Genomic DNA, 27,765 nt, shown 5'->3' with positions numbered 1-27,765 from the left:
CTGGGAAGCAGCCTAATAATTCCACTTCTCTACCTCTCCTGTGGGTTTCTTGTCTTGTCCCCGCTGTGGAAGATTAAGGGAGACCCTGGGCGCCTGACCTACCCCTAGCTTAGGAATAGCGGGGTGTCAAAGGAGAAGGAGACTGCAGTGCTGCGGTGTGCAGTCCTCTGCCCAGCAGAGAGAGGCTCTTCTTGAGCAGTGTTCAGTAGAGGTAGGGGTAAATCTTGTGACCCCCCCCCAGTGGCAGTAGCCATCTGTATCCTGCCACTGGCTGCCGTGACTTTCCTTGGTGGCAGAACCTTTCTCCCCCCCTCCTCCCAAATTCATCACTTACTGGCTGGGGCAGAGACCTGCTGTGGAGAGGAGCCATCCTGCGGAGGGGCGGAAACAGAGTGAGGCTGTGTAAATCGACCCCCAAGCCAGCGCTTGTAGAGCAGTGCCAGAATAGCGCTAAACTCGCTGGTAACGTGAGGAGAGCGAGGGAAGGTGCTGCGCGAGTGCGCGACCTCCAGTGAGGAGACACTGCTCCTTCGCGCAGGCCCTGTGGAACCGCCGCTCTCTGGGAGGCGGCGCCGGCTGGGATCGGCGTGTGAAGCGTCCTTTCTTCGAGGAGACGCAGTAGGCGGCGGCATCAACGAGCGCTTCCGCGCATGCCCGCAAAAGGAGTGTCTTCGCCGACCAGCGGCTGAGGAGAGGCGCCGGGGGTGCTTCTTCCAACTGCCGAGTGATCTGCCTTCTCTTCCCGCTCGAGCGCCACACTGAGGAGCTGGCCCGAGCAGGGAGGGGGAATTAAGAGGCCCGGTAGGGGCCTGGGGGGCATCGTGGTATCTGCCCTTGTTGTTTCCTGCGCAAGTGCCGCATTGAGGAGTCTTCTGAGGCGAGAGAGCCTCTTCAGCCTCGGTTCCTCGAGCCCCTTGCTTTCGTTATTCCCCCTCCTTCTGGCGCAGGAGGATTACAGGATTACACCGTGAATGCAAGTAAGGAGGTAGTTATGTGGGGAAGTGACTTCCACAAGAGAAACTAGTGGCATAGATTGGGACCTCATAAGTGAGTAAACATAGACTCTGTCTTTAAGAGTGCAGCGTCCTTGAGGAACCCCTATCTGGGCCTATTTGAAAAGCTGGTTTAAGTGATGTTAACCAATCCTTCTTTATCAAACCAAGAAGGGGATTATAGAATTATCAATGTGATTAATATTGCCTATCTGTTTCAACATAAGAGCTAATTTGGCTTCTTTTAAAGTAATACTGTGATGGGAAGTTTCTGAAGAGTAAAGTAGAGTGTGGTAAATGTATTCCTGAGCGAATAGAATTTAAGTGTTACTTAACAATTTGGATTAAGAGGCCTGACTAAAGGTATTGTCCTGAAATGCTGGCTGTTAATATGTTTTAGAACGTAAAAGTGGAGTTAATGTTTCCATGACAAACTAAAGTGCTTAAACTGTATATTTTGAAAGCAAAAGAGCAAAGATATTATTTTTATAAAGCAGTACTTATTTTCCTATACTTTGGTGTAGTGTTGTTTGTGTGTGCTTTTGCGTGGATTTACTATTGGGTGGTTTGCAACCTCACACTTGTGCCTCTAGAATTGCATGCCTTACCCCTAGGCCAGGCTACCTAGGTGACCTGACATCCCAGGTTCTCACATTTGGTGCCTAGCGGTGGGATTCTGACTTGGTTGCAGCTACTCATTAGTAATTCAACGCAATACACTGACCTACACCAGGAGTTTTCTCCTTGCGGCCCTCCTAATTTGAATTTTGTTTTTTCTAAATTTATTTCTGGTGGTGGGTGGAGGTTAACCTCAGGTCACTTCTTGGTTTTCTCCTGTGTGTTAATTTTATTCCATAGTGAAAGATGGAATTGAATTTTAAAGAGCTAGAATCCAATACTGTGGCCCAACTCAGAGAATGGTGTCAGCAACAAGGGGTATTCTTTAACAAAGGTGCCAAGAAAGGCGAGTTGCTGACAAGCATAAGGGCATGGGTGGAAGCTCATTTAGTGGAAAAACCAGATACTGAAGAGAGTGACGGGGGACACTGTCCTTGAGATTGCAATGTTGAACCAACCTGGAAGGGGGAATCTGCTGACAGGTCCCAGGACACCTTCGAGGGCGAGCAGCAGCGTCTCAGAGAGGGGTTTAACTGACGCCGAGCTAGAAGATAGGAGGGAGGAGAGGAGAATGAAGTTGGAATTAGCTAGGATGGATATGGAAAGGGAGGAAAGGAGGTTAGCCCATGAGCGAACCATCAAAGAGATGGACCTACAAGCCTTAATACAAAGGTCTCCCAATCCAGATAATGGTGGCAGCGAAACTAAGGTAAACACCAGGGAACCCAGACCCTATTTACCCAAAGATGTCATCGCTAGTTACACCCCAGGCGATGACATTGCCAAATGGCTGGCCGCCTACGAAGTTTCTCTAAGGGCTCACGGGATCTTAGAAACTCACTGGGGGGGTGGGCTGTATAAATACATGCCACCTGCTGGCAGAGACACCTTGTTGGCTCTGGAGTCGGATGAGCAAACCCACTACCCTACAATGAAGGTGGCACTGGTGAAGAAGTTTGGACTTACCCCTGAAAGATAAAGACAGAAATTCAGGGGAAGTCACAAACTGAGTACCCAGAATTGGGTAGACTTTTTAGACTACGCCAAGAAAGCTTTGGAGGGTTGGGTCAAGGGCAGCGAGGTGAAAGACTATGAGGGGCTGTACAATCTATTTTTGAAAGAACACCTCCTTGAGAAATGTTTTCCCGAGTTGCGCCAACACCTGGTGGACAGCAAGCTGACCAATCCCCGGAAGCTTGCAGAGGAGGCGGACACTTGGGCAAGTACCCGGGTGTCCTCAAAGGGGACTGGAGGGGATTCTCAAAAAACCGGACAGGGCGCCCCCCAGAAGAAGGAGGGGGGAGATAAAAAGAAGGAGTTCTCCAAAGGTCCCCAAAATAATTTCCAAGGTAAGGGAGCAGGTTTCACCCCTAGGGCAAACCCGCCCAGAAACCCTAATCCTGGCCAAAGCCAGCAGCCAAGGGTTCTCCACTGTTTTGAATGTGGTGGTGTTGGACATTATAAGGGAGATGTCAGATGCCCAAAGAGACCACCCCCTCCCACCGGAGGAAAGTCACCGGGAGTAGCTAGTGTAGCGCTCGGGGAGGAGTTGCCCTTAGATAAGGGGGGTGAGTGGGCGGGTGTCACCTTAGTGTCCCTGGGAGAGCGGGAGATGGTTCCAAAGATCCAGGTGCCCCCAAATACTACAAAGTATGGGCAATGGGTTACCATCAATGGCCAAAGAGGGGAGGCTCTGAGAGATACAGGAGCCAGTATGACTATGGTGAGAAGTCAACTGGTGTCTCCAGAGCAGGTTGTTCCTAATGTACTCCACCCCGCCGCGATGGCTGACGGCAGAATGGGCCACTATCCAGTGGCTGAGGATCCCTTTGAGTGGGAAGGGGTTGCAGGTTCACTTCGAGTTGCCGTAAGCCCTGCCGTGCCAGTTGATTGTCTGTTGGGGAATGACATGGAGCACAACACTTGGAGAGAGGTGGAATACCGGACGCATTCTGCGATGCTGGGTACACCTGACTGGGCCTGTGTAAGCACACGGTCTGCGACTGCCCGGAGAGGGAGTTCGCCTGGGTTGGAGCCTGGAACAATGGCCCAACCCGCTGCTAAAAAGGGACAGACCCGGAGACAGGGAGAGCCTGCTCCGGCTTCCACACCCCATGAGACAGATCGGCCACCTGCGGTGGTAGGCCAGGAGTCCATGGAGGGGGAAGTAGACTCTCTGGAGGATTTACCCATCCCTGCTGAGTGGCATGTGGAGGGAGGACCTACTAGAGAGGAATTCTGTAAGGGGCAGAGGGAGTGCCCTACCCTTGAGGGACTGAGGCGTCAGGCTGAAGCCCAGGCAGCAGGTGATGCTACGGGACACCACCATATTTACTGGGAGGATGGACTCCTCTACAGTGAACCCAAGGTACCCCTACCTGGCTCATCAAGGGCCTTGGTGGTCCCGCAGCAATACCGAGCCTTTCTGCTGGAATTGGCTCATGCAATACCACTGGCAGGACACTTAGGCCAGGACAAGACCTTTGCACGGCTTGTCCTCCACTTTTACTGGCCTCAGATGAAAGTGGCGTCCAACACTTACTGTCGGACATGTGTATCCTGCCAGGCCAGTGGGAAAACAGGAGTGAAGCTGAAAGCTCCCCTGGAACCACTTCCAGTCGTTAGCACCCCCTTTGAAAGGGTGGGCATCGACATTGTAGGGCCATTGGATCCACCCACAACAGCTGGTCACAGGTTTATCCTGGTTCTGGTGGATCATGCCACACGGTACCCAGAGGCCATCCCTCTGAGGACTGTTACTGCACCTGTGGTGGCTAGGGCCCTGATGGGAATCTTTACCCGTGTAGGATTCCCCAAGGAAGTTGTGTCTGACAGGGGGACCAACTTCCTGTCAGTTTACATGCGGACAATGTGGAAGGAGTGTGGAGTGACCTACCGGTTCACCACTCCTTATCACCCCCAGTCAAATGGACTGGTTGAGAGGTTTAATAAGACCCTGAAGGGCATGATAAGAAGTCTGCCGGAGAGCTTACGGAGGATATGGGACGTCCTCCTACCTTGCTTGCTGTTCTCTTACAGAGAGGTGCCGCAGAAGGGAGTGGGCTTCAGCCCTTTTGAATTGTTGTATGGGCACCCTGTGCGTGGGCCTCTCAGCCTGGTGAAGGATGGATGGGAAAAGTCTCCCAGAAAACCTCCTCAGGATGTGGTGAGCTACATGCTGGCCTTCAGAAGCCAGATGGCCAAGTTGTGGAAGCAGGCTTCTGACAACTTGGAGGCCAGCCAGGCAGTAATGAAGGAATGGTACGACCAAAATGCTCACCCGGTGGAGTTGGAGCCTGGCCAAAAAGTATGGGTGATGGAACCTGGAGAACTAAGTGCCCTTCAAGATCGTTGGACAGGCCCATTTGAGGTGTTGGAAAGGAAGGGTAAGGCCACTTACTTGGTGGATCTTAAGACCCCGCGACAGCCCCTACGGGTGCTGCATGCCAATCGCTTCAAACCCCACCATGAGAGGCCAGAGGTCATCCTGATGTTGGTGACCGATGGTGCCGAGGAAGCAGAAAGCGAGCCTCTCCCGGATCTCTTTTCATGCCAAGAGAAGGATGGAGGGAGTGATTCTCTCCCCATCCCTAACTCCTGAGCAACGAGAGGATTGCCGCCAGGTATTGGAGCAGTACTCTTCGCTGTTCTCCCTTGTCCCGGGAAGAACCCACCTGTGTACCCATGATGTGGACACAGGAGACAGCCCCCCAGTGAATTCAAAGACCTACAGGCTGTCAGACAAGGTGAAGGCTAGCATCCATGGCGAGGTTGCCAAGATGCTGGAGCTAGGAGTGATAGAACCTTCCAACAGTCCTTGGTCCAGTCCGGTGGTGCTAGTGCCAAAAGCCGCCCCACCAGGCACCACACCAGAACTGAGGTTCTGTGTGGATTACCGAGGACTGAACTCAGTTACAAAGACTGATGCTCATCCGATCCCTAGGGCGGATGAGTTAATTGACCGGCTAGGAGCTGCCCAATACCTAAGTACCTTTGACCTCACTTCAGGGTACTGGCAGATCTCCTTGACAGATGGAGCAAAGGAAAGGTCAGCCTTCTCCACGCCTGAGGGACACTTCCAGTTCTGTGTGATGCCCTTTGGGCTCAAGAACGCCCCTGCCACATTTCAGAGGCTGGTGAATCAGGTCCTCTCTGGAATGGAGAGTTTCTCTGCTGCCTATCTGGATGACATTGCTGTCTTCAGTAGCAGTTGGGAGGACCATTTGCAACATTTGCAAGCAGTTCTCCAGGCCCTGAAAAAGGCTGGATTGACAATCAAGGCCAGCAAATGCCAGATTGGGCAGGGGTCGGTTGTGTACCTTGGACACTTGGTGGGTAGGGGGTCAGTGCAGCCCCTGCAGGCAAAGATTGAGGCAATCATGGCCTGGGAACCCCCCAAGACACAGACTGAGGTCCGAGCTTTCCTGGGCCTCACAGGCTACTACCGTCGCTTTGTGAAGGGGTATGGCACTATTGTAGCGCCCCTCACAGAGCTCACCTCAAAGAAACAACCTCGACGGGTAGTTTGGACGAGGGCTTGTCAGCAAGCCTTCGAAAAGTTGAAGCAGGCAATGTGTGCAGCACCGGTCCTGAAGGCTCCCGACTTCTCCAAGGAGTTCATTGTCCAAACAGATGCATCAGAACATGGCATTGGGGCAGTGTTATCGCAAATAAATGAAGAGGGCCTGGATCAGCCTGTAGTCTTCTTATCCAGGAGACTGCTTCCCCGGGAACAGAAGTGGAGTGCAATTGAGAGGGAAGCTTTTGCGGTGGTGTGGGCTCTGAAGAAGCTGCGGCCATACCTCTTTGGCTCGCACTTCCTGGTTCAGACTGACCACCGACCCCTTCGTTGGCTGATGCAAATGAAGGGGGAAAATCCCAAGCTGTTGAGGTGGTCTATCTCCCTACAGGGAATGGACTTCCGGGTGGAACATCGGCCTGGAGTGGACCACGCCAATGCAGACGGTCTCTCCAGGTATTTCCGCCTTAGTGATGAGGACTCCCAAGGGGTTGGGTAGTTCTCCCCACTTTCAGCTGGGGGGGATGCGTGTTAGACCTGTCTGGCTTTTTGCGTAGTCCCTCCAAATTATTATTTATTTTGTCCCCTTTTTGCCCCTCATACCCTTAATAATTTTTGTCCACTGAGTTTTTCTAGGTGTTGGTCAAGGGGATAGGTGTTCTTTTCCCCCCCCCATAGTTTTTCACCTCAGGCCCAGAGGCCTGTTCTGACAGGAAAAGTTGGAACCACACAAAATGGTGGCTACCAACTGCCCTAACTGTCAAACTCAGAACTTGCCCATAGCCTAGCATAGGGCGTTCCAGAACCTTCTGGTCCATTCTGGACCACTGAGGGTCAGCCTATATAAGGCGGAATGCGGGGCAGCCATTTTGTCTACCTAAGAGAGTCAGCTGGAGGACAGGCTATCCTGGCAGGTGGGGGGAGACTAGTGTAAGGGTTGAACTCCTGGACTGGGAAGCAGCCTAATAATTCCACTTCTCTACCTCTCCTGTGGGTTTCTTGTCTTGTCCCCGCTGTGGAAGATTAAGGGAGACCCTGGGCGCCTGACCTACCCCTAGCTTAGGAATAGCGGGGTGTCAAAGGAGAAGGAGACTGCAGTGCTGCGGTGTGCAGTCCTCTGCCCAGCAGAGAGAGGCTCTTCTTGAGCAGTGTTCAGTAGAGGTAGGGGTAAATCTTGTGACCCCCCCCCAGTGGCAGTAGCCATCTGTATCCTGCCACTGGCTGCCGTGACTTTCCTTGGTGGCAGAACCTTTCTCCCCCCCTCCTCCCAAATTCATCACTTACTGGCTGGGGCAGAGACCTGCTGTGGAGAGGAGCCATCCTGCGGAGGGGCGGAAACAGAGTGAGGCTGTGTAAATCGACCCCCAAGCCAGCGCTTGTCCAGAATAGCGCTAAACTCGCTGGTAACGTGAGGAGAGCGAGGGAAGGTGCTGCGCGAGTGCGCGACCTCCAGTGAGGAGACACTGCTCCTTCGCGCAGGCCCTGTGGAACCGCCGCTCTCTGGGAGGCGGCGCCGGCTGGGATCGGCGTGTGAAGCGTCCTTTCTTCGAGGAGACGCAGTAGGCGGCGGCATCAACGAGCGCTTCCGCGCATGCCCGCAAAAGGAGTGTCTTCGCCGACCAGCGGCTGAGGAGAGGCGCCGGGGGTGCTTCTTCCAACTGCCGAGTGATCTGCCTTCTCTTCCCGCTCGAGCGCCACACTGAGGAGCTGGCCCGAGCAGGGAGGGGGAATTTAAGAGGCCCGGTAGGGGCCTGGGGGGCATCGTGGTATCTGCCCTTGTTGTTTCCTGCGCAAGTGCCGCATTGAGGAGTCTTCTGAGGCGAGAGAGCCTCTTCAGCCTCGGTTCCTCGAGCCCCTTGCTTTCGTTATTCCCCCTCCTTCTGGCGCAGGAGGATTACAGGATTACACCGTGAATGCAAGTAAGGAGGTAGTTATGTGGGGAAGTGACTTCCACAAGAGAAACTAGTGGCATAGATTGAGACCTCATAAGTGAGTAAACATAGACTCTGTCTTTAAGAGTGCAGCGTCCTTGAGGAACCCCTATCTGGGCCTATTTGAAAAGCTGGTTTAAGTGATGTTAACCAATCCTTCTTTATCAAACCAAGAAGGGGATTAAAGAATTATCAATGTGATTAATATTGCCTATCTGTTTCAACATAAGAGCTAATTTGGCTTCTTTTAAAGTAATACTGTGATGGGAAGTTTCTGAAGAGTAAAGTAGAGTGTGGTAAATGTATTCCTGAGCAAATAGAATTTAAGTGTTACTTAACAATTTGGATTAAGAGGCCTGACTAAAGGTATTGTCCTGAAATGCTGGCTGTTAATATGTTTTAGAACGTAAAAGTGGAGTTAATGTTTCCATGACAAACTAAAGTGCTTAAACTGTATATTTTGAAAGCAAAAGAGCAAAGATATTATTTTTATAAAGCAGTACTTATTTTCCTATACTTTGGTGTAGTGTTGTTTTTGTGTGCTTTTGCGTGGATTTACTATTGGGTGGTTTGCAACCTCACACTTGTGCCTCTAGAATTGCATGCCTTACCCCTAGGCCAGGCTACCTAGGTGACCTGACATCCCAGGTTCTCACACTCTCCCTCCAATCTATCCAGCCAGGCCCTCAAATGGTAGAGGTCTGTCGTTCCAGTTGCATGCCCAATGTTGATAGCTTTCAATGCAGAATGCACAGATGTGTTCCCCCAGCCTCCAGCTTAGAATGGAGTCAATCTAAAAGGAACACAAAGTTTTAGAGCAGAGAAATGCCTACTTTCTAGAAGTTGCATTTCTAAGCTAACAATGACAAATCAACCTTTACCACAGGAAAGGGTTAGTAATTATGATTCCAATGAATCCAATGATAGGAAACATGATGAGGCTGCTCCACTGTAAGCCACTATTGCAGTTTGAAGTAATTTCAACCAGTCCCCCATGTTAAGCTATGGGAAGAGCAAACCTAATAGGTAGTGAAAACACACATGGGTATTTTTCTGTACCTGGGCAGGGAACGCACATGTGACCCTGCCCTGCCTTTCACCTACCACTTGTTTCACCCCTCAAGACATCCTAGGTGTGCTTGAGTGGTAGTAAAAGGTCACCTCAGGATTGGCCAGTGGTTTAGAAAGGCCAATCTGAGCATAAATGCAACTGGGCACCCACAGGCCTGTAATGACAGGCTTGAAATATGGTTAAAAACATCAGAGGTAAAAGAGTGCACTCACAGGCATGCAATGGCAGGCTTGAGACATGTTTTAAAAACATCAGGTAAGCACCACTTCCTAACACTTGTAGGAAGGGCGCGCACACTTTCACACTGCATTTACAGTGGGAAAGTGCCCAAAGCCCTAAGGCCACAAGCAGAGAATCAGCAAAAACCCATGAAGAAAAAGCAAAAGGTTTAGGGAAACCCTACCTTAAGCGTATCCGGTCTAAAACAACATCACTATTGTTTTATGTAATTTGGCTGGTACAAGTAATTACCATGTTTTGACAACTTAGTTAATTAATTTTGACACTTTTGCACTGTAGTTACTTCTTCCACTTATCACACTTTAGGAAATTACGTGGACAAGAAATGCCTTAAATTTATTTTTATTTAATTTTATCAGTGTACTTATGACAACTAATGTAAATTGCTACACAAAGTGTTGCTTATCAATTATATTGAAGGAATTATGTTGAATATGAAGATATGAATATTAGGCATTCTTTCAATTTGCATATCAATATGATTAACAGGATGTCTATTTGGATTGTAAGTTATACGATGGTACTATGACAATTTTGCCCATTAAAAAAATATGCTGTTTTGTACATATCCATTGCACTGTAGTCACTTTGGTGTTTTTATTCAGGGTTGGTTGGGCCCAAATCGGTTTGATAAAGGCAGTTGCCAAACTGCGTAACTGACTGCTTAAAGTCTTTTGGAACTGTTATCCAGGTGTGGCTATCTCCTTCCTGGAGGGAGAAGCTGCTTCAGTGTTAGACTGGTGCTACACCTGTGTACCAGCACCAGTGAATGCAGTGCGGATGTGGCGATTGTGAGTAGCCAGTATATATATACCTACTAGTGGTCACCAGTAGGTAATTATAGTTAGGGCCTACTTACCATAGGAAAAGCAATTTTTGTTTTGTTAATAACTTTGGAAATTTCATCAAATGGCTCTAAACTAGTTTGCCACTTACTTCAGCTGCTTTTTATAAAGGACATAGCGTGTTTGCTCTTGGTTGGCAGGAGCAATTTTAAAGCTCACACCAAGTGAGAGCAAACACTTAGGGTCTTATTATGTCCCGTGGACAGCTGTATTCGTGGTGGAGGTCCTAGCGTGGAGAGCTTGGTGGTCCGACCGCCACATAAGTTGGGCGGATCGCCTTTGCAAAGACTGCTGAGACCACCACCAGACCGCCGACTGCCGTGTTTGCGATTGGGGATGGCAGCTGCCATAGGGCGGTACAGGGGAGCTTTACCGCCGTGCGTAACAGGAGTTGCCTTTTCCACAAGCGGACAGTTGGGGTACGACAACCTGCTTCAAGGTGGCGGTGACAAAGGATTTGAGGGGGGCTCACCTCTTTCTTGTTCTTCCAGGCAGAGTCTGATGTGATTCCCTTTCTCCACACCTTCACAGCATGATCTTGATCCTGGGGATTACGACCCTGTGTACAGTGATCTACAGGTGAGTCCTTTTCATAGCATATACCCATTGCCAGTACTGCCCACATATGGGCTGAACCCGAGTAATGGGTAGATGTTATTTTTCCACATATATCGTGCATATGCGTGCGCCCAGCGCATATACAGTTGAAATGCACACACAGGCATTGACATATTTCGTAAAAATACTCACCACTGCTGCAAAATCCCCATGTCTACACCGCCGGCCCAGTGGTCAACTCATAATATGGCGGTCTTTGCCCGTGAGCTGCTGGCTTGGGCAGACATGGTCCTACGGAAGTCAGACCACCAAACTCATAATAAGGCCCAAAAACCGCTGGCCGGAGAATGAAAAATGCTCCTGTTTGCTGGGAGCGGACTTTTCATCTGTTTCCCTGCCTGCTGTAAAGCGGGCAGGGAAACATATGAAAAAATTGCTCCCACCCGCAGGGAGCAGCATTTCTAGCTGCTCCCAGCGAATGGCAGCAATGCCAGTTCCAGCTGGAGGCAGGGAGCTGGTTGGGCATTGCCCCCCCCCCCACGGCCCTCAACAATGGTGAAGTGGGTACACACTTTCTTGGCTGGGCCCTGTGGGGATGGGGTCCCCAGGGCCACAATTGGCCAGGGAGAGGGACTGCATGCCCCCTCCTATTTATCTGAAAGGCTGGGCCCCACGGAATGGGGAGCCCAGGGCCGAAAGTGGCCCAGGGAGCAGGCTGTGTGCCCCCTCTGCCTTGACACAATGGCTGGGGCCTGGCAGATGGGGTCCCCAGGGCCAAAATTGACAGAGGGGCCGCGCAGCCCCTTCCCAATTATTAAAAAAATTGCCAATGGGGGATGGGGTCCCCAGGGCCCCCTACCCCTTATAAACATGGCCTGGCCCAAGGAGATGGGGTCCCTGGGGCCAGAAATCAGTGGAAGGGGCAATGTGCCCCCTCCTCTTTTTAAATATCAAGTGTGTGCCCTGGGTAGGCTCCAGGGCACCCACCATTTACTGGGTGGGCCCGAGGGTTGGGGTCCCCGGGGCCAATATTGGCCCAGGGAAGGGGGCTGCATGCCCCCAACCTTTATAATAAGGCCATTGGATTGACATATGTTAATTAAATATTTCTTTATGTTAAAAAATCGATAGAATTTCACTGGAAAAAACTTACAGGGAGGTTATAGTCAGGAAATAAAATTTACAAAACCTTAGAAATGTACCAAAAAAACAAAGGTCATTATATTATATTTAGGTTCACATTTTACAGAAAAGAGATGGTTGGGAAGTCACTCATGTCCTTCTTTCGCAGTGAGGAGTCTAGCTACCCCGTAACACATATCCACCAAGGCCTGTGCCCAGTACTGCACTAGAATATGGCATTTTCACAGAATATGTACTTTATTACACCCAGGTTGTCGATATCGCTAGGATTCAGAGGTTTAGCTCTGACGTGCAGCTTATAGGCGGGCTAGTGACCAATGCCAAGCATGAAGGGTTTTGAAGTAACAACATTTAAGATGCATCTCAAGTAGCATCTTGATTTGAGAGGTAGGTAAGCCGTCCCAGGTCTTGTATGTGAAATCAGTGTGGATTCGGATTTCCCTCCACCCATTAAGATCAGTAGCTGTCTGTTTAAAAAAAAAAACACAAAACATACCCATAAAGAAGAGAGACTGTACCTTTAAAAGTACTCAATTTGCTGAGCTATTCAAATATAGAAATATCCTCCAGGATCACATCCTTCAGGCCTAAAACCCATGAAAGGCAGTGGTGCAGTATTTATATTTCCGGTGTTGAAAAAGGAGTAATGAGGTCTTGGCAAAAAGACTCAAAAGTCTTAATGTTAGTGCTTGCAACATGTCTTCTATCCGTTGTATATCTTGGGCCACCCAATGCATCATTAACCAGTGAGCAGTATGTCATCTCCATAAAGTAGTAATTTATGCTCCTCTGTAGGGGTTATATTGTAATATTCTGCTGGAAAATAATCCTCCCATGTTCCTTCCTCATATTCATGTTGTCAATTGTCTGGCTATTTCTTCTTTGAAAATATAATTCCCTTTGTTTTTGCTGCTGTGTCACTAAAATTCTGTCAGATTTTTCCTCACATGGCTGCCTAATTCCCATAAGTGAGTATTCTGCTCGAGAGTATGTATGTTGCAGAGCTCATAGTTAGCTTTCGTAAGGGATGTCGTCACACATGGGCTTGAGTTGCACATTAAGGTGAGTCTTGGAATGGTATCTTCCAAAGCAATCTGGGCAGCTCTGGACTTTTGCATGGCTGATTCTTGCCATATCTCCTAGATGCTGAAAAAAATAGATTATCAAAACCCTTCTTATGTCATGCTTTTGTTGATTATATGCTATTCTCTACTGTAAAGCGCTCTGTTACCTCTGGGTCTTGACAGCGCTATAGAAAACTTCAAAAATAAATAAAAATAAAGAGCCGAGTTAAGGGAACTTTCTGAGTTAAAAAAAAATGCCCTTAATGATTGATATAGCCTCTGTTTATCGTCAGACAGCTTTTATCTTGCTGTCCTCATGCCCACTTGTTGTTGGAGGCTTTGTCAGGTTCAGATCCAAACATATTTCAACAAGATCATGGTCTCTCTATCTGATAGCATTCTAGGTAAGGGGATCTTTTGTACCAAGGAGGCTCATAAAAGGATGATGTCAATGAGGGAGATAGTACCATGAGCACAAGTGGTAAAAGTGTAGTCCCTTTCCCTGGGACAGATCACTTTCCATGGTTCAACTAAGGCATGGGCTGTCACCAGATCTTTAGGAGATATCTATCACAGTTATTAACAAGGTCAGGGGTGCCTGACTTATCAAGGATAGGGTCATTTATAAAATTTCAGCCAACCAAGCACTTTAATTTTCCCACAATCTAGAAGCATTTGTGGACAGATCAGAAAGGTATTCTCTCTTATACCCCACTGGGGTGTAGAGAGATTCTACTGTCAAAGTTGTGTCTTATAGTTTCAGTTTGACAAAGACAAAGTGACTTTGCAGATCTGACCAGGACCTCAGACTACTGAACGGCAGAGACAAACACTACACTTCCACAAACACTACACCAGGGCAGTGAGGTATACAGACCGGGGAAGTGAAGTAGAGATTTATAAGCAAATATCACTTTACCAACCCAATCACCCTTCAAATGTTCACATTCTGTTTGTGACAGGTATTTGTCCTGTTTTAGGGCTACAACATGTGTTTGTTTCTCTGACAGACACAGACCTTCTTCCTCTTAATGCAGTTTGACATTAAGAGAGACTAGAGTAAGAACCTTTCTTTCCTGGCTGTGTCATCTTCAGATAGAGATCAGAAGGTTCAAAGTATACTGCCTTGTTTATGGGAAAAAGTGAGAATGTAGTGGTAGTTAAGTCTGCATAGTGGAGAACTATTGAGCAAGCCCTATAATAAGAATATGTGTAACTCAATTAAATAGATGTTTACCACAACTCATTCACCAAGTAGGGTAGATAAGTAGTAATATGTCAAATGCTGCATGGTCTACAAAACGCAACATTAATACTTCTCATGGTATTATGTTGCAAGGTGTAGATAGTGGGCACTAAACAGTTGAGCCAAACCATGGCTGAGCCCATTTCGTAAGAAAGTAAACTTTAAACTTGTAAGCAAACTGACTGTTTATACTTAATCATATTGGGATACGTAGATTTCCCTGCGGTGTGATCTGTGAAAGGTCGGTGTACCATGCTTCAGTAGCACAATAGAAACCATACAAATAGATGTGTGCAACCCCATATAAAACAACCTCATAATTGCAGGTGTTTATGTATCCATTTGAACAAACCTTGGATAATAGTGTCTCCCAGTGATGTCTTTGACAAAATACACATCACATAAAAACAAAGCTTCTGTCTGAGTGAATTAGATAACCTGTTTAAAAAAGATTTAATTGCCCTCCCTTGGGGGGAGAATTGAATTTGATACACGGCTACCAAGTGTTTCATCCAATGGAGATAATCTAGGAGTTCTTCAGAGGTGGTCTGGATTTTTCGCTGTGGCTATTCGCCGTTCTCTGATGTTGTGCCTCCTAGCTCAGCGACTTGCCCCTGATTCTAACGGTTCTGATTTTGTTTGAATCCCAGGAGTCTCAGCTACTGTATGTGATCATAGTCGGCTTCATGACTATGGTCAGCATGAGAAATCTCCATCGGTTGTAGGTGTGAAGAAATTGTTCCAGTTTTTCCAGGATGGCATATTCTTTTGATTTTCTATCTAGAGGTAAAGAGCATGGGTGCTGGTTCAAGGAAGTAAAAGCATATGTCCAATTTTCGAAGTGTGAGTCTTAGAGCTAGGAATATTTTCGCCTTTATGCCTTTCTCATAGGAGAAGCCTGCTGAGATGTAAATCTTGCTAACCACGAACTTTAACATACCATGCTTTTTGGCCACTGTTGTAATCTAACAAGCCTATGGAGGCCTAAGGAAGCATGCAATGATTTGACGTGGAATATTCTGGTTCTAGGTATTTCTGCTGTGCACCCTGTGAACACTTTGCAATTCCAAAGGTATGTCAAAGCTTATTCCTGTGAGTTTTGGGAGAAAGTAGCAAAGGAAGAACTTCTTATTCCATTTTTTCCACTAACACTTCATGTTGCTCATTCTTCTGCGGTCTTCCAGGATCCACAATTTTCTTATGCCATTGCCCAAGATAGGCACCCCAATCCTAGGAGGTTCACAGATATCCATACCCATATAATAAAGAGAGAGCCCAAACCTTTGAGGCGAGTAATCTCAGGAACCACAGCACCAATCACAACACCCAATACAGCGTTGGAAAGGGCAGTTGCAGCAGGACATAGGCTATGCAGACGCCCACCATATACATTTAAAAGGTAAAATTACCGTGCCAGCAAAGTAGTCCCTTGTGGGTGTGTCTGCGTGGGCGTGACAAAAGCTGGGGGCGTGTTGGACGTTCCGCCCTTCATGCCATGTCCTATATTGTTTGCTGTGGGCGTGTGCTGGGGGCCTGGGCGTGTGCGGGGGCGGGATTACGGGGAAAAAAAGCCAGCATTGTGCCCAATATTTCATTGTTTTTTCTTCCCAGGTTCTGTACATTCCAGCTCCGGGTGTCCACCCTGCTCCCTTTAAATACCCCTGCACCCCATAATCATAACCCACCCCTGCTCCCTTTAAATACCCCTGCACCCCATAATCATAACCCACCCTTGCTCCTTAAAATACCCCAACACCCTTAAACACTAACCCATCTTAACCCTAAAAATATACCCTGTACCCCAAAACCCAAACCTATCCCTAAACCCTAAAAATACCCCTGTACCCCAAAACCCAAACCTAGCCCTGAACCTTATAAATACCCCTGTACCTCAAAACCCAAACCTACCCCTGAACCCTAAAAATATCCCTGTACCCCAAAACCCAAACCTAGCCCTGAACCCTAAAATTACCCCGGTACCTCAAAACCCAAACCTACCCCTGAACCCTAAAATACCCCTGTACCCCAAAACCCAAACCTAGCCGTGAACCCTTAAAATATCCCTGTACCCCAAAACCCATACCTATCCCTAAACCCTAAAACTACCCCTGTACCCCATAACCCAAAACGATATCTGAACCCTTAAAATACCCAAACACCCCAAAACATATACCTCCGTACCCCAAAACATATACCCCTATACCCATACTTACCTTATCCAAACAATAAAAAAATATATGCTTTTACCATTCATGCATTTACAATGAATTTCGTTGTAAATGTATGCGTGGTAAAAGCATATAAAATGTAATGCCATGCGTTATAATGGCATTGCGAAGTCATGGTACTTTCGCAATGAAAGTATGCGGAGTGATGGTATGCGGAAAGAAAGTTGCGGAATAATGGGTGTTTACCCTCCCCCGGTAAGTACATTGGTGGCACGGCGGCCCACATCTCCAGCAACATACTCATATTTTTTCACCACTGATTTGAAAAATGCACAGGTCTCTCTCATTGATGGCCAGCACCGACATACACTTTTAGACACACCTCCCGCCACAAGTTCTAGAATTGCGAACTTTAGAGCTGGGGAGCTACGTTCCAAACTCGGCATCAGCTCAACATCCTGCGATTCCAGGCAAATCGCTTTGTCTCCCCTTGCTTACCACAAATGAATGTGTTCTTCTGTAATGTAAATTGTGCTCATGCCATGTTGTCGAGTTCGCGCTATATAATATTGCAAGGAAAAATGAAGTAGGGAAACTCGAGTTCACACACTACTGAACGCGCACTCTTAAGTGCATCAGCAGTGCACTGTGAATCGGAGCGTTTCACAGGCCTGTCACAGATAAGAAATGCTATCAAAACGAAATGCTACAAAACAATATACTACTGACCGACAGCAATTCATACCCGGACAACGTCAGGACGGGCTGCTAGTTAATATATACAATGCAATGCTCTGAAGAATTGGGTGACCACAAGTGAATATCGATTCAGAAAAGGGGGTGGTGATGAACAGAGTGCCTGAATTAAGCAGACCACTCTTACCCAGTCCAAAGATCAGGGCTTGATCCATCACCGTTTTTTAGCTCACTGCACCATCCCAGCTCAGAACTTGGCTATATGCAAATTAGTCTGTTCCTGTCCCAGTGCATGATGGGAACAGGGCAAACCAAACTACCAAGCCAATTCTTATACTGGGAAGGAAACAAGCTTCCGGGGACCGGTTTCTGCCATTTCAGGCGTCGTCGGCCCGGCTTGCTTGAATCCTGATGGTGCAATGAGCAAGGGACTCACATCTGAGTATACCCTTCCACGCTTATGGTGGACAAAATGATTCAGAAAAGGGGGTGAATATCATCACATTCAGATTCCAGGGGTACACTGCTTGTCGCTAATGAGTATCTCCAATCAAATGTTGGGCACAGAGTAATGGGACAAAGCATGAGGGCAACACTAGTATCTGACCTTTGCTTAAAATAAATATCCATCCAACAATATCAATTAAGTCTATCAGGCCAGGTGCATGTTCCAAGTGTCATTAATGGCAAATACGTTTCTCCAAAGTGGAAGTATCAGCCACCCTGACAGTTGTTATTCCCATCCCTGTTCAGGTGATTACCACAGTCTTTTGCATTTATGCCCCAAGAGGGGTGGGGGATGGGGTTGCTGGGGATGGATCAACTTCCCCTGCTTCTTCTTTGCCTTTGAGTCTAACAGCATTTCCATTAAAGCAGCTTCAGTGTTTCTACTACCAGAGCAGAGCTCCCAGTGTGCCAGACAGTTTCCACACCACATAGATAGGCAAACTTCACACTTTCAGTTGTCATCTGTGCTGGTTAGCAAGCAGCCCATGCCCCTCACTATCCCCAGTCTAGAGGGGGGCTATAAACCTCTCACACAGTCATTGCTCACGGTCTAATGTATCAGCCAGGAAGCCCGCATAATGCAGAAGCAGGCCCCACCACCATGGAGCTTCCCAATCCTATGCCCCGGAAGTATAATAGTCTGACAGTGTAGACTTTCTAGTAAAATAAAGGGTATTAAAAAACAAAGCGATGGGTGGAATGCTTGAATTACCCTTAGCCACTGGCGATCGCTCTGGCCGCATCCTAATCCATTGTTTTTGCCCACCATGCCACCTCAACTTAGATCCAGCCATAGGCAAATCAGCCTTGACCTTGCTCCAGTGGGAGCAGTCCAGCCCGATCTACCAGGCTAGGTCCTCCCTGTACCGAAATACAAGCAACCCAGGACCAGTTTCACCCTTATTATGGGCTTATCAGCCAAGTATAGCTTGATTCCACAGTTGGGCACGGGACCCACGTCTGGGCATACCCATCACACTTAGCGTATCAAAAAAAAAGTGACAGATTGAATGCTTGAATTAATCTCAGACACTGTTGATCGCTCAGGCCGCATCCCAATCCATAATGTTTTGCCCACTATGCCACCTCAGTTTCCTCCCATCACCTTCTGTGTATTTGATATAACGTCCTAAATGGCCAAGGGTATGTCCAGACGTGGGTCTTGTGCACACTTTGCCATTGGAAACAAGCTATACCTAGCTGAGGAGGCCATAACAAGGGCGAAACTGGTCATGGGTTGCTTGTGTTCCGGTTCAGGAAAGATCTGGCTTAGCAGTTTGAGCTGGACTGTTCCCATTGGAGCAGAGCCAAGACTGATATGCATATAGCTGGGCCCAAGTAAATTATCACTGGCTGACATTAATTCAAAGCATTTCATCCATCACTTTTTCTAAACTTTAGTATTCTGGAAAAAAAAGCCTCACATTCCAAAAGGAAGTAACCACTTTTATGAAAAATGCGAATTCAAAATTCTCTGGATAATTGCAGAATAGAGAATAAAATGTCACCAATCATAGAATTCCCATCAACTTTAGGCATTTGCAAAACGCAAGGATTGGCACCTTTTGACTTTTCACCTAAATTAATGTACCTGTTTTCAAGTTAAAATATAGTTGTGGAGGAACTGCTACTGGTGTGATTCCTACTCACCTGTACATTTTCTTTTCCATGACTGCTACAGCTGCCACCAGTCCATGGAAACATGCTTACATGGCTACTCGCCTCCTGCAATGCAGTGTCGTCTGTTGTCTTGGTGCATTCTGATGGAGGCGCCAGTCCGGTAACACTTCTGATCACCTGTTCCTTCATCCTGTGGGGACTGAGAGAATGGATGATGATGCATTAAAAGACCTGTAACTCCAACCACAATATGGCACTTCAAACGCATTCCAGTATTGGGGTCATATGATCACTTCTGAGCATGTTTTCAGTCGCTTGGCACACTACAACGAGAGGGAACATTTCCTATCCTATACCCTCTGGCACCTTGTTAAATGCCCAACTGCACAGTTTTTATGTTCTCATGTCTTGTTCCCAGTATTCATAACCATCAGCCAAAAGCCTCTCTAATATGCACAATGAAAAAAGGTTGCATAAATATTCCCGGAATTCTTTCAATTCCTTTCCTGATAATGAAAGTTGTTTTCCTCACTTCTTTCTTTAGATTGTTTGCATTAATTATTAATTCCTTGTGTGATTCCTTAATTACATTAACAAAGGCACCACTATTCACAAAAGCCTTCAGTGTCTCCTGTAACACCTCAGTGCCCACCTCCTCTCTCCTGAAGAAGAGACCGAGCCCTTTTGAACAGTGTACAGACCCATCCAAAGTTGGTTTGTTCCAGCCCAGATTTACCAGACTTCTGAGGACTTCTGTACCACCTGGAAGCTGATCAAGTCTTCTGCACAGTTTGGACTCTCAGGGCACTACTAAGTGGCTGGAAGGCAATATGTTGGCATGATGTAAAATTAAATAAAAAAAACTGTCCATGATCCCATGTTATACTTATCATCGCTGGCTAGATTTTGGTCTTCTCAAATTTAAAGGCAAGCGTACTGATGAGAATGCTTGTAACTTGTGGGAATATGCTATTTCAGTTGTACTCTGTTCTGTGCTCTGCTGTGGTTTTATGGGAAATGGCCAACCACATGCAAAACAGCCTGGCCCAACTCCAACAGGAGCAAACTGCCCTAAGCAGCTTGACAGCATCATTTCTATACAGAACAGTGGGCAGTTTCTGATAAATTGGGCTTCACTTGTGAAGTACAGTAGCTTGAATCCAAATGTACAGAGGCGCGAGAGATCCATAACTGCATACTCATTCGCAGATGTCATACTACATGAGGTTAGATTAGGAGGTCAGAATAAAGAATGTGGGGTATATTAAGTCTAACTTGGAGGGTTAATAGTTTGCTATGGGCATACAATTGTAAAACACATTCTGGTTGTTTGGCTCAGGAGTGACAGTTAAACGTTATGCTTGGTTAGCATGAAGATAAGCAGAATACATTCATATGCAGGCATCTACCTGCATCTCCAGAGTTCTTACCAGTTTGCACATGTCCTGACAGACTAGCTACGACGAGTGAGGAAACAAGAGAAGCACTGTATCTGTAAGCGCTCTCTGGAATGACATTGGATGTGGGTTTGTAGTAAGCTGCCCTGGGTTTGAAAATTCTAGATGTGCTGAATTTGTGATAAGCAGCATTTTCGACAGATTAAGAAAACAGACCCGATTAGTATTATGCATCTTTTCTGAAGTGCCTGATAATCGTATCACATAAAGGCAAGACTAGCCAAATTTCAGCAGCCATCTTGGGTCAAGCTCAAACAATTGGAATATTGTGAGATCATCTGAAATCTCTGTGGCCATCTTGAAACCAGGCACATCTCATAGGAATGAATGCAAAGTTTCATTACTAGGTCATGTAAAGAAGAAAAACATGCGAAATATATATAAATAATTGAAAATATATTTACAACAGATAATAAATATAGCGGAAGAAGAAAGTGAAATAGGAAGTACAAGAGGAAGAAGAAAATATTTCCAGTACAATTTTTCGGAGACCATTGCCATTTGATCTGTCTGATTCAATAAAAACTTGCTCGCAGATGGGAGAAATAAAAAAGAAGATTTGAGCATTTTAGTGAAGCAGCACCCTGCAATAAATACATTGATAGGCCCGAAATATGCTGCTTAAATTAGTGGGAGATGATACAGAAGATTTGATAGTAACATTTCCAATTTGATAGTAACATTTCCAGAACTAGATACAAAAACATACAGAGGGTTAATCAAATCTTTAAGTGAAAGATTCGATCCTTAATGAAAGTTAGGTTTTGAAGAATATATGCTCAGTATTGCATGCCAGAAGGCAGATGAAGCCATGGATGATTTTGCAACAAGACAAAGAAAGCAACATTTTGTGAATATGAAGAATTCAATAAACAGGGAGCAATACGGCTGGGATTATTGAAGTAATTCAATAGAATTTAGAAAAAACTTTTAGGAAAAAATGTGATCTGCGAGTGATTTTTCAGTTGACTTGCTCAGAATCCAGAGCAAAAACACACAGTTAGCATGGAAAAAAGAGGACTGAAACTAATAGAACAAGTTTTTCAGATGATGAGAAAATATACAGAAAAAGAAGGAAAATGTAACGTTCAAAAGCAAGCTATCAACATGGTTGATCCACCTACAGGGAATAGATGTCATAAATATGGAAAACTATATCATTTTAGTAGTGTGTGCAAAGCAAGATCAAAACAATTCAGAAAGAAATTGGAAGTTGAAAATATATAAGAGGAATGGAAGATCATAACTCTGAGAGAGATCAAGACGATCATAAGGAATAAGAATGAAGTGATTGGTTGTATTTGCAAGAGATAAAAAAGGAGAAAAACAAAGGAAATTAATAAATGAAATTAGCAAATATGCCTATGTGCAAAGGGGCAACGTTTCAAAAAACCGCACCTAAAGATATTATTGTGGAAAATCAAGAAGAGCCTTTTGCCTTGGTTAGTGGAGCAACATGTTATATCATGTGCATTAATGAATACGAACGTTACACACCAAGCCAATGTTGAATGCACTAAATGTAAGTGTATTTCAGTGGGAAACCAGGAAATATGTAATGTGCGCAGGGAAATTCACAAAGACGTACGATATGGAAATATGTCCAGCGAAGAAGAAAATCATGTATTAAAACAGAGGTTCTTGTACAGTGCATATAAAACAATGTTACTGATCAGATAATGGGTCTGATTGCTATGGCATTCAATGCAACATGCATAGAAAGGTTATCCAAATCTGTTCAAAGAACCAGGGGAAAAAACATAAGACCCTCACATTGTATTAAAACTGATGTGCAAACTCTAAGACACGTCCCTATACATTTGCATAAAGGAGAAGATGAAATCTATTCTCTTTTGCAACAGGACTTCATTGAGCCAGCAAGTGGCCTAGGGCCAGATGTACGACCATTTTCACATGCGCCAACGGGTTTGCGAAACTGTTTGCGCATGCAAAAATGGCATGGGGTATGTACAAACCCTATTTTGCGAATTGCAATTTTTTGCGACTCGCAAAATAGGGTTTTGCGACTCGCTATTAGGAAGGGGTGTTCCCTTCCTAAAAGCGAGCGCAACCCTCTGTACAAATGTTTTGTGACCGCAATTGCAGTCGCAAAACTCTTGCAAATTACCACCCTCTTCAAGAGGGTGTTAATTGGGTCGCAAAAGGGAATGGGTCCCCAGGGGACCCCTTCATCTTTGCAAACACAAGGGAAAATATTTTTTTAAGGGCAGGCAGTCCCAGGGACCACTGCCTGCCCTTCAAAAATGAAGGGAAACGTTTCATTTTTTTTTTTTAAATGCAACTAAAGGAAAACGGGCTGCATATTTTCTTTTTAAACTGCTTTATTTAAAAGCAGTCCCAGACATGGTGGTCTGCTGAGCTCAGCAGGCCACCATACCTGGGAGGGCCTGCCATTTCCAATTGGGTCGCAAATTGCAAGAGGCTCATTAATACTCGTGAGCCTCTCAATTTGCGATCCCATTGGGAATCGCTAACAGTGAGTAAAACACTGCTGTACACAGTAAATTGCTCCTCACAAATTGCAACTCGCCAAAGAGTCGCAATTTGCGATGCACAATTTACTTGGTCGTACATCTGGCCCCTAGTTCCTTGGGTTTGGCAAATTATGGTCTGTAAGTTTGCAAAACAGGTTTAACAGCGTTCTTAATATGCAATGTGAGCGACGTCTTTTTGTTAATTTTCCCAATCCCAAGAACACTGGCAATATTAGAAAATATGCGCATATGAGAGTACCAAATTTAGCAATTTAGAGAGACAAGCACCCATGAACGCAATTTGATATGATCAGCTTTTTAAATATTGTGGTTGTACTTAAAAAAAATGGATTTATACAAAGGATATCATCAATTAGAGACAGATGAACAATAAAGCACTTAACTTTTTCTACACACATGGGTTTATTTAGGTATAAAAGACTATGTTTTGGAAAGGTTCTGCTGCAGAACTTTTTCAAGAAACTATGAAAAATATCATCAGACCTATAAGAATCTGTATGAATTACAGTGATGATGTTTTAGGTTTTGGGAAGTCGCAAGAAGAATATGACTCTGGCTTGAAAGAAGTAAGCAATATTCTAGCCCTTTAACACTGGTACAACACCAAATGCGGAGAAATGTCAAATTGACATATAAGAATTGTTAACTTAGGGACATATTTTTTCAAAGTTAAGGATGTGACCAGATACAGTAAAAGTGTTTGATAAATTTAACTGCACCTTCAAAAGATGAACATGAACTCAGTTAATTTCTAGGAATGAGTAGTTATTGTGCTTAATACATAAACGATTATGCTAAAATAAACCATCCACTTCGTGATTTAAAAAAAGGAAAGTTATTTTAATGCAATCAAGACCATAATGCCGTATTTAAAAAAATGTAGATCGAATATCATTAGAATATCATTTAAAATATTTTGGTCCAGTGTTTTACACAGAATAAATTATAGATGCAAGTCCTGTGGGGCTTCCAGTAATCATGAAGAGAGGCATTACGGCACAGTTTCTCATGCCAGTGGCAGCTTAACTGAAATAGAAAATTAATATTGTCAACTGGAAAAGGAAAGTCTTGTAGTGGTTTGGGCATGTCAATATAATCACAATGAATTATATGGACAGATGTTTGTTATAATAACGGATCGCTAAGTGTTAACAACAATATTTGGCAACCAAAGGGCACATATGCTACCTTGTATAGAAAGATGGGGGATGAGGTTAATGGGTTATGATTTCAAGATAATACATTGTCCTGGAAAAGAACACAATTCAGCAGACTATTTACCACAAGGAATGTCCATCCGGTCGACTGCAAGCTACCGGTAGCTCGCCGACCACCTTGGAGTAGCTTGCGCCAATATTTAATGAGGCTTCATTCTGAGCATTTATTTATTGCTGCTTCAATGTCTTTTAGGGCGGTTATCAGTGCTTGCCTGCCCTCATCAAAACCAGCTGCTCAGACTGGCTGAACTTAGCCGGGGTGGGGCAGGCCAGGCCAAAGAACTTGATTTGTTCTTCCTGAACTTGGCACAGTCCTGCGCCACCTGCCTTTTCCAGGCTGGCAATGCATTGACATGCTGTTTGAACCTTGCCGAGTAGCAGTGTGGGTAAGCGAGCCTCTTGCCTAGTAGCCACATATTCAGTAAAAGCGGCTCAGTGCAGGAAAGGCCCTTTGATTTTAAGGTCGGCTGCCACCAAGCTTTACATCTGCCTCCAATAATAAAGCACGGTGGTAGCAGACATTACAATCCAAGATCGTTGCCTGCTCTGGGTCGCTCCCGTGCTTTACATCACTTTTCACAGTAAAGTGCGGTGGCAGGCCACGTTACAATCCAAGGTACTTGCCTGCACTGAGCTGCTTCAATTGACTACACCGCACTTTAGCACTATAGGAGCTTGGTGCCTGCAAGGCCTTTTGATTTTAACCTCGGCTGACACTGCACTTTACTAATGAAGGCAGATGTACAGCGGGTGGCAGCCTACGCTCAAATCAAAGGGCCTTGCATGCACTGAGCCACTTTTACTGACTACTATGTGCATGCAGATATAAAGTGTGATGTTGGTGAAAACAGTGTCTAACTATGTGCATGGTCTGAGAATGGACTTTGCCAAGTCGAAATATGTGTTCTAGCACTGAGTAAAGTGCTTTTTTAGATAGAGCTGAGCATTGGCGTAGTGGCGAAGGGCAAGTTTTTGAAAGGTTTGCACAAACATGCGAGATGGTGGGCATGGCAGAGAGCGCATGGCCTTTCTGAGAGCTTTGAAGAGTGTGTAGCAGCTACAGTACTCCTAACGCTAAGGGGATATTTACAGTGAAAGAAAATGATTCCTATGTGGATGCCATGGATTTACCCAGAATAGTCGAGGACCCACAGGGAAACACTTGGCCAATTACGTAAAAAAAAGCAACAGCATTGGCATCTGTTAACAAGTCCAAAGAGTCAAATATGTTTTGCAGTCATGCTGCAGAAAACTACACAAAACCATTAATGCTATCAACATTCGAAAGTAATGCTAACAGTGCCCGCAGTGTAAACGTGGTTTTAAAAAAAATATTTAAGTAATGGGGGATCCAGACTTATAGGCAAAACTGGTACCAAGAAGCAATACGAATATCGGAGGCTAGGTTACCCTGAGTGATGCCTCTATTATCTAACCACAGTATGGACTCTAAAGAAATTCAGATTAAAGTCAATGAAGATGGGCGTAGGGAGCTCTCAGAAAAATGTGCGAGTTGCTTGGCCTTTAGTAGCTCACAACAATTTTCAATGATCAGAAGTAGATATCGCTGCAGAAAAGGTTGGAGACCCCTGATCTATCACGACAGCCTTCAGTGGATAAATTACACAAAGACTCAGTTGTAGAAGAGTATTTATATTTCTTGATAAAAATTAAATCCCAGAAGAATTTAAGAAAATAAATAGTATCTTCTATAGCAGATAATACTATACAAGAAGTAAACAAATTGAGAGACAAATATACAGAGATTGATAAATGAAGCATCATGAGTTCCAATTCGAATAAATAAAAAAACATATTCGTGCTCTTAAGTATGTGCACGATTAATTATCTGTAGTTTTGAACTGACTTTTTATAAGAGGGACAAGACTAGTTAAGCCTCATGTTTTACAAGAGCAAGTGGTTGATGCTGCTATGGGAGCTATAGAGGAGTAACTGCAACAAGGAGATTTTCAAGAGATACCATTTGTTTTACAAACATTTTTTTAAAAATGTTTTTATTAAATTTTATGGCAGTGGATGATTATTTGGTACAAAGAAAACGAAAAAAAAGAACAGAAGGAAAAAAAACAGGAAAGTCAAATTTGTGTCAGCATTGACTAGTTCATCACAGAAAAGCATTCTCAAGATTATTACAATAGGAATAAAAACAAGATAATACAGCAAAAAAGGATGTGAATATACAATATTTGAGATACATAAAATTGAATCCAGACTAAATAATTATATCCAGTTACTAATGGGTGCCCATAATTTTTGTCCAAACATCTTCTTTTTCCGGCCCTTAAGTCGGTATAGCGCAGTTTCTAGCTGATATATATTTAGTACTTTGGATTGCCAGGGCAAAAAAGCTGGAGGATCAGCTTCTAGCCATCGAGATATTATGCAATATCTATAAACGGACATAGCTATAAATAAAAAACCTTCCTCTTCAATCGTTATAGTATCCATTTGTTCAGCTTGAACTATTAATATCACTAATTCAGCTGATAGTATTGGTGATGACTCCATTATATTATTTAAAAAGTTTTGCACTTCTACTATGAACTGAGCTAACTTCAGGCACAGAAATAGCATATGAACTAAATCGGCAGCCGTGTGTCCACAGCAACTGCAGTTAGTACCTTCTGATGCCTGCCATTTCGCTAACTTAGATGGTGTATAATATAAATCAAAAACAGGCATGAAATGTTGGCTTTTGAATGACCCATTAAACAAAACAGTACTAGCCAATTTCAGTGACCTTGATATGTCCACTTGCTCTATTTCAAGGAGTCTAGACCATTTGACAGTGTGAGCCTCTAGATCGTCCTTGATTCTATTAAGCATTTATTGATAAATCGTACCAATTCTACTTTTCCTCTTGCAGCTTTCTAATACCTCAATTTTGCTCATAGAACTGACATTTGGCACAATTTTAGTCTCTAGGAAGCTACGGACTTGGAGATATTTAAAAAAATCCCCTCTTGTGAGATTATGTCTTTCTTGTAAGTAAGAAAATGGTACCAATTGCCCGTTCTGAAATAAGTCGCCGAATGAGCAAATTTTAAGATTATGCCATTTCTGCATGACAGAATCCCTAAAAATTTCAGGAAGCCGAGGGTTCCCCAGAAAAGGCATATAATAATTCCATTTTGTACAAAAGCAAACATTTTTGTTAAATTGTTACCAAATTTCCCACGCCGTGATCAAGACTTTAAACTTCGTTTTTTATAGTAACTCTATGAACCTGAGCAAACATAATCGAGCTTCAGCTCCAAGTAGCATTTCATAGATTGAAGGTGCCATGGCTTCATCCAACTTAACATCTGGGAATATTAAAATACCCATAGTTTTTA

At 45.0% G+C, this 27,765-nt stretch overlaps 1 protein-coding gene across 2 annotated transcripts in view; it reads right to left on the bottom strand.

Annotated features, from left to right (window-relative positions):
• Window positions 1–27,765, bottom strand: part of LOC144753541 (uncharacterized) — an 869,206-nt gene that overhangs the window by 198,077 nt on the left and 643,364 nt on the right. For both annotated transcript variants that reach the window (XM_078641195.1, XM_078641196.1), the window contains exon 14: window positions 19,250–19,418. In XM_078641195.1, the coding sequence (XP_078497321.1) occupies window positions 19,250–19,418 (169 nt within the window). The remainder of the gene's footprint in view (window positions 1–19,249; window positions 19,419–27,765) is intronic.

Source organism: Lissotriton helveticus, chromosome 5_1 (genome assembly GCF_964261635.1).
Source record: "Lissotriton helveticus chromosome 5_1, aLisHel1.1, whole genome shotgun sequence".
In the NCBI taxonomy this organism is placed as follows: Eukaryota; Metazoa; Chordata; class Amphibia; order Caudata; family Salamandridae; genus Lissotriton; species Lissotriton helveticus.
The sequence above is the reverse complement of the archived record's forward strand: the minus strand, read 5'-3'. Positions and strand labels throughout refer to the sequence as shown.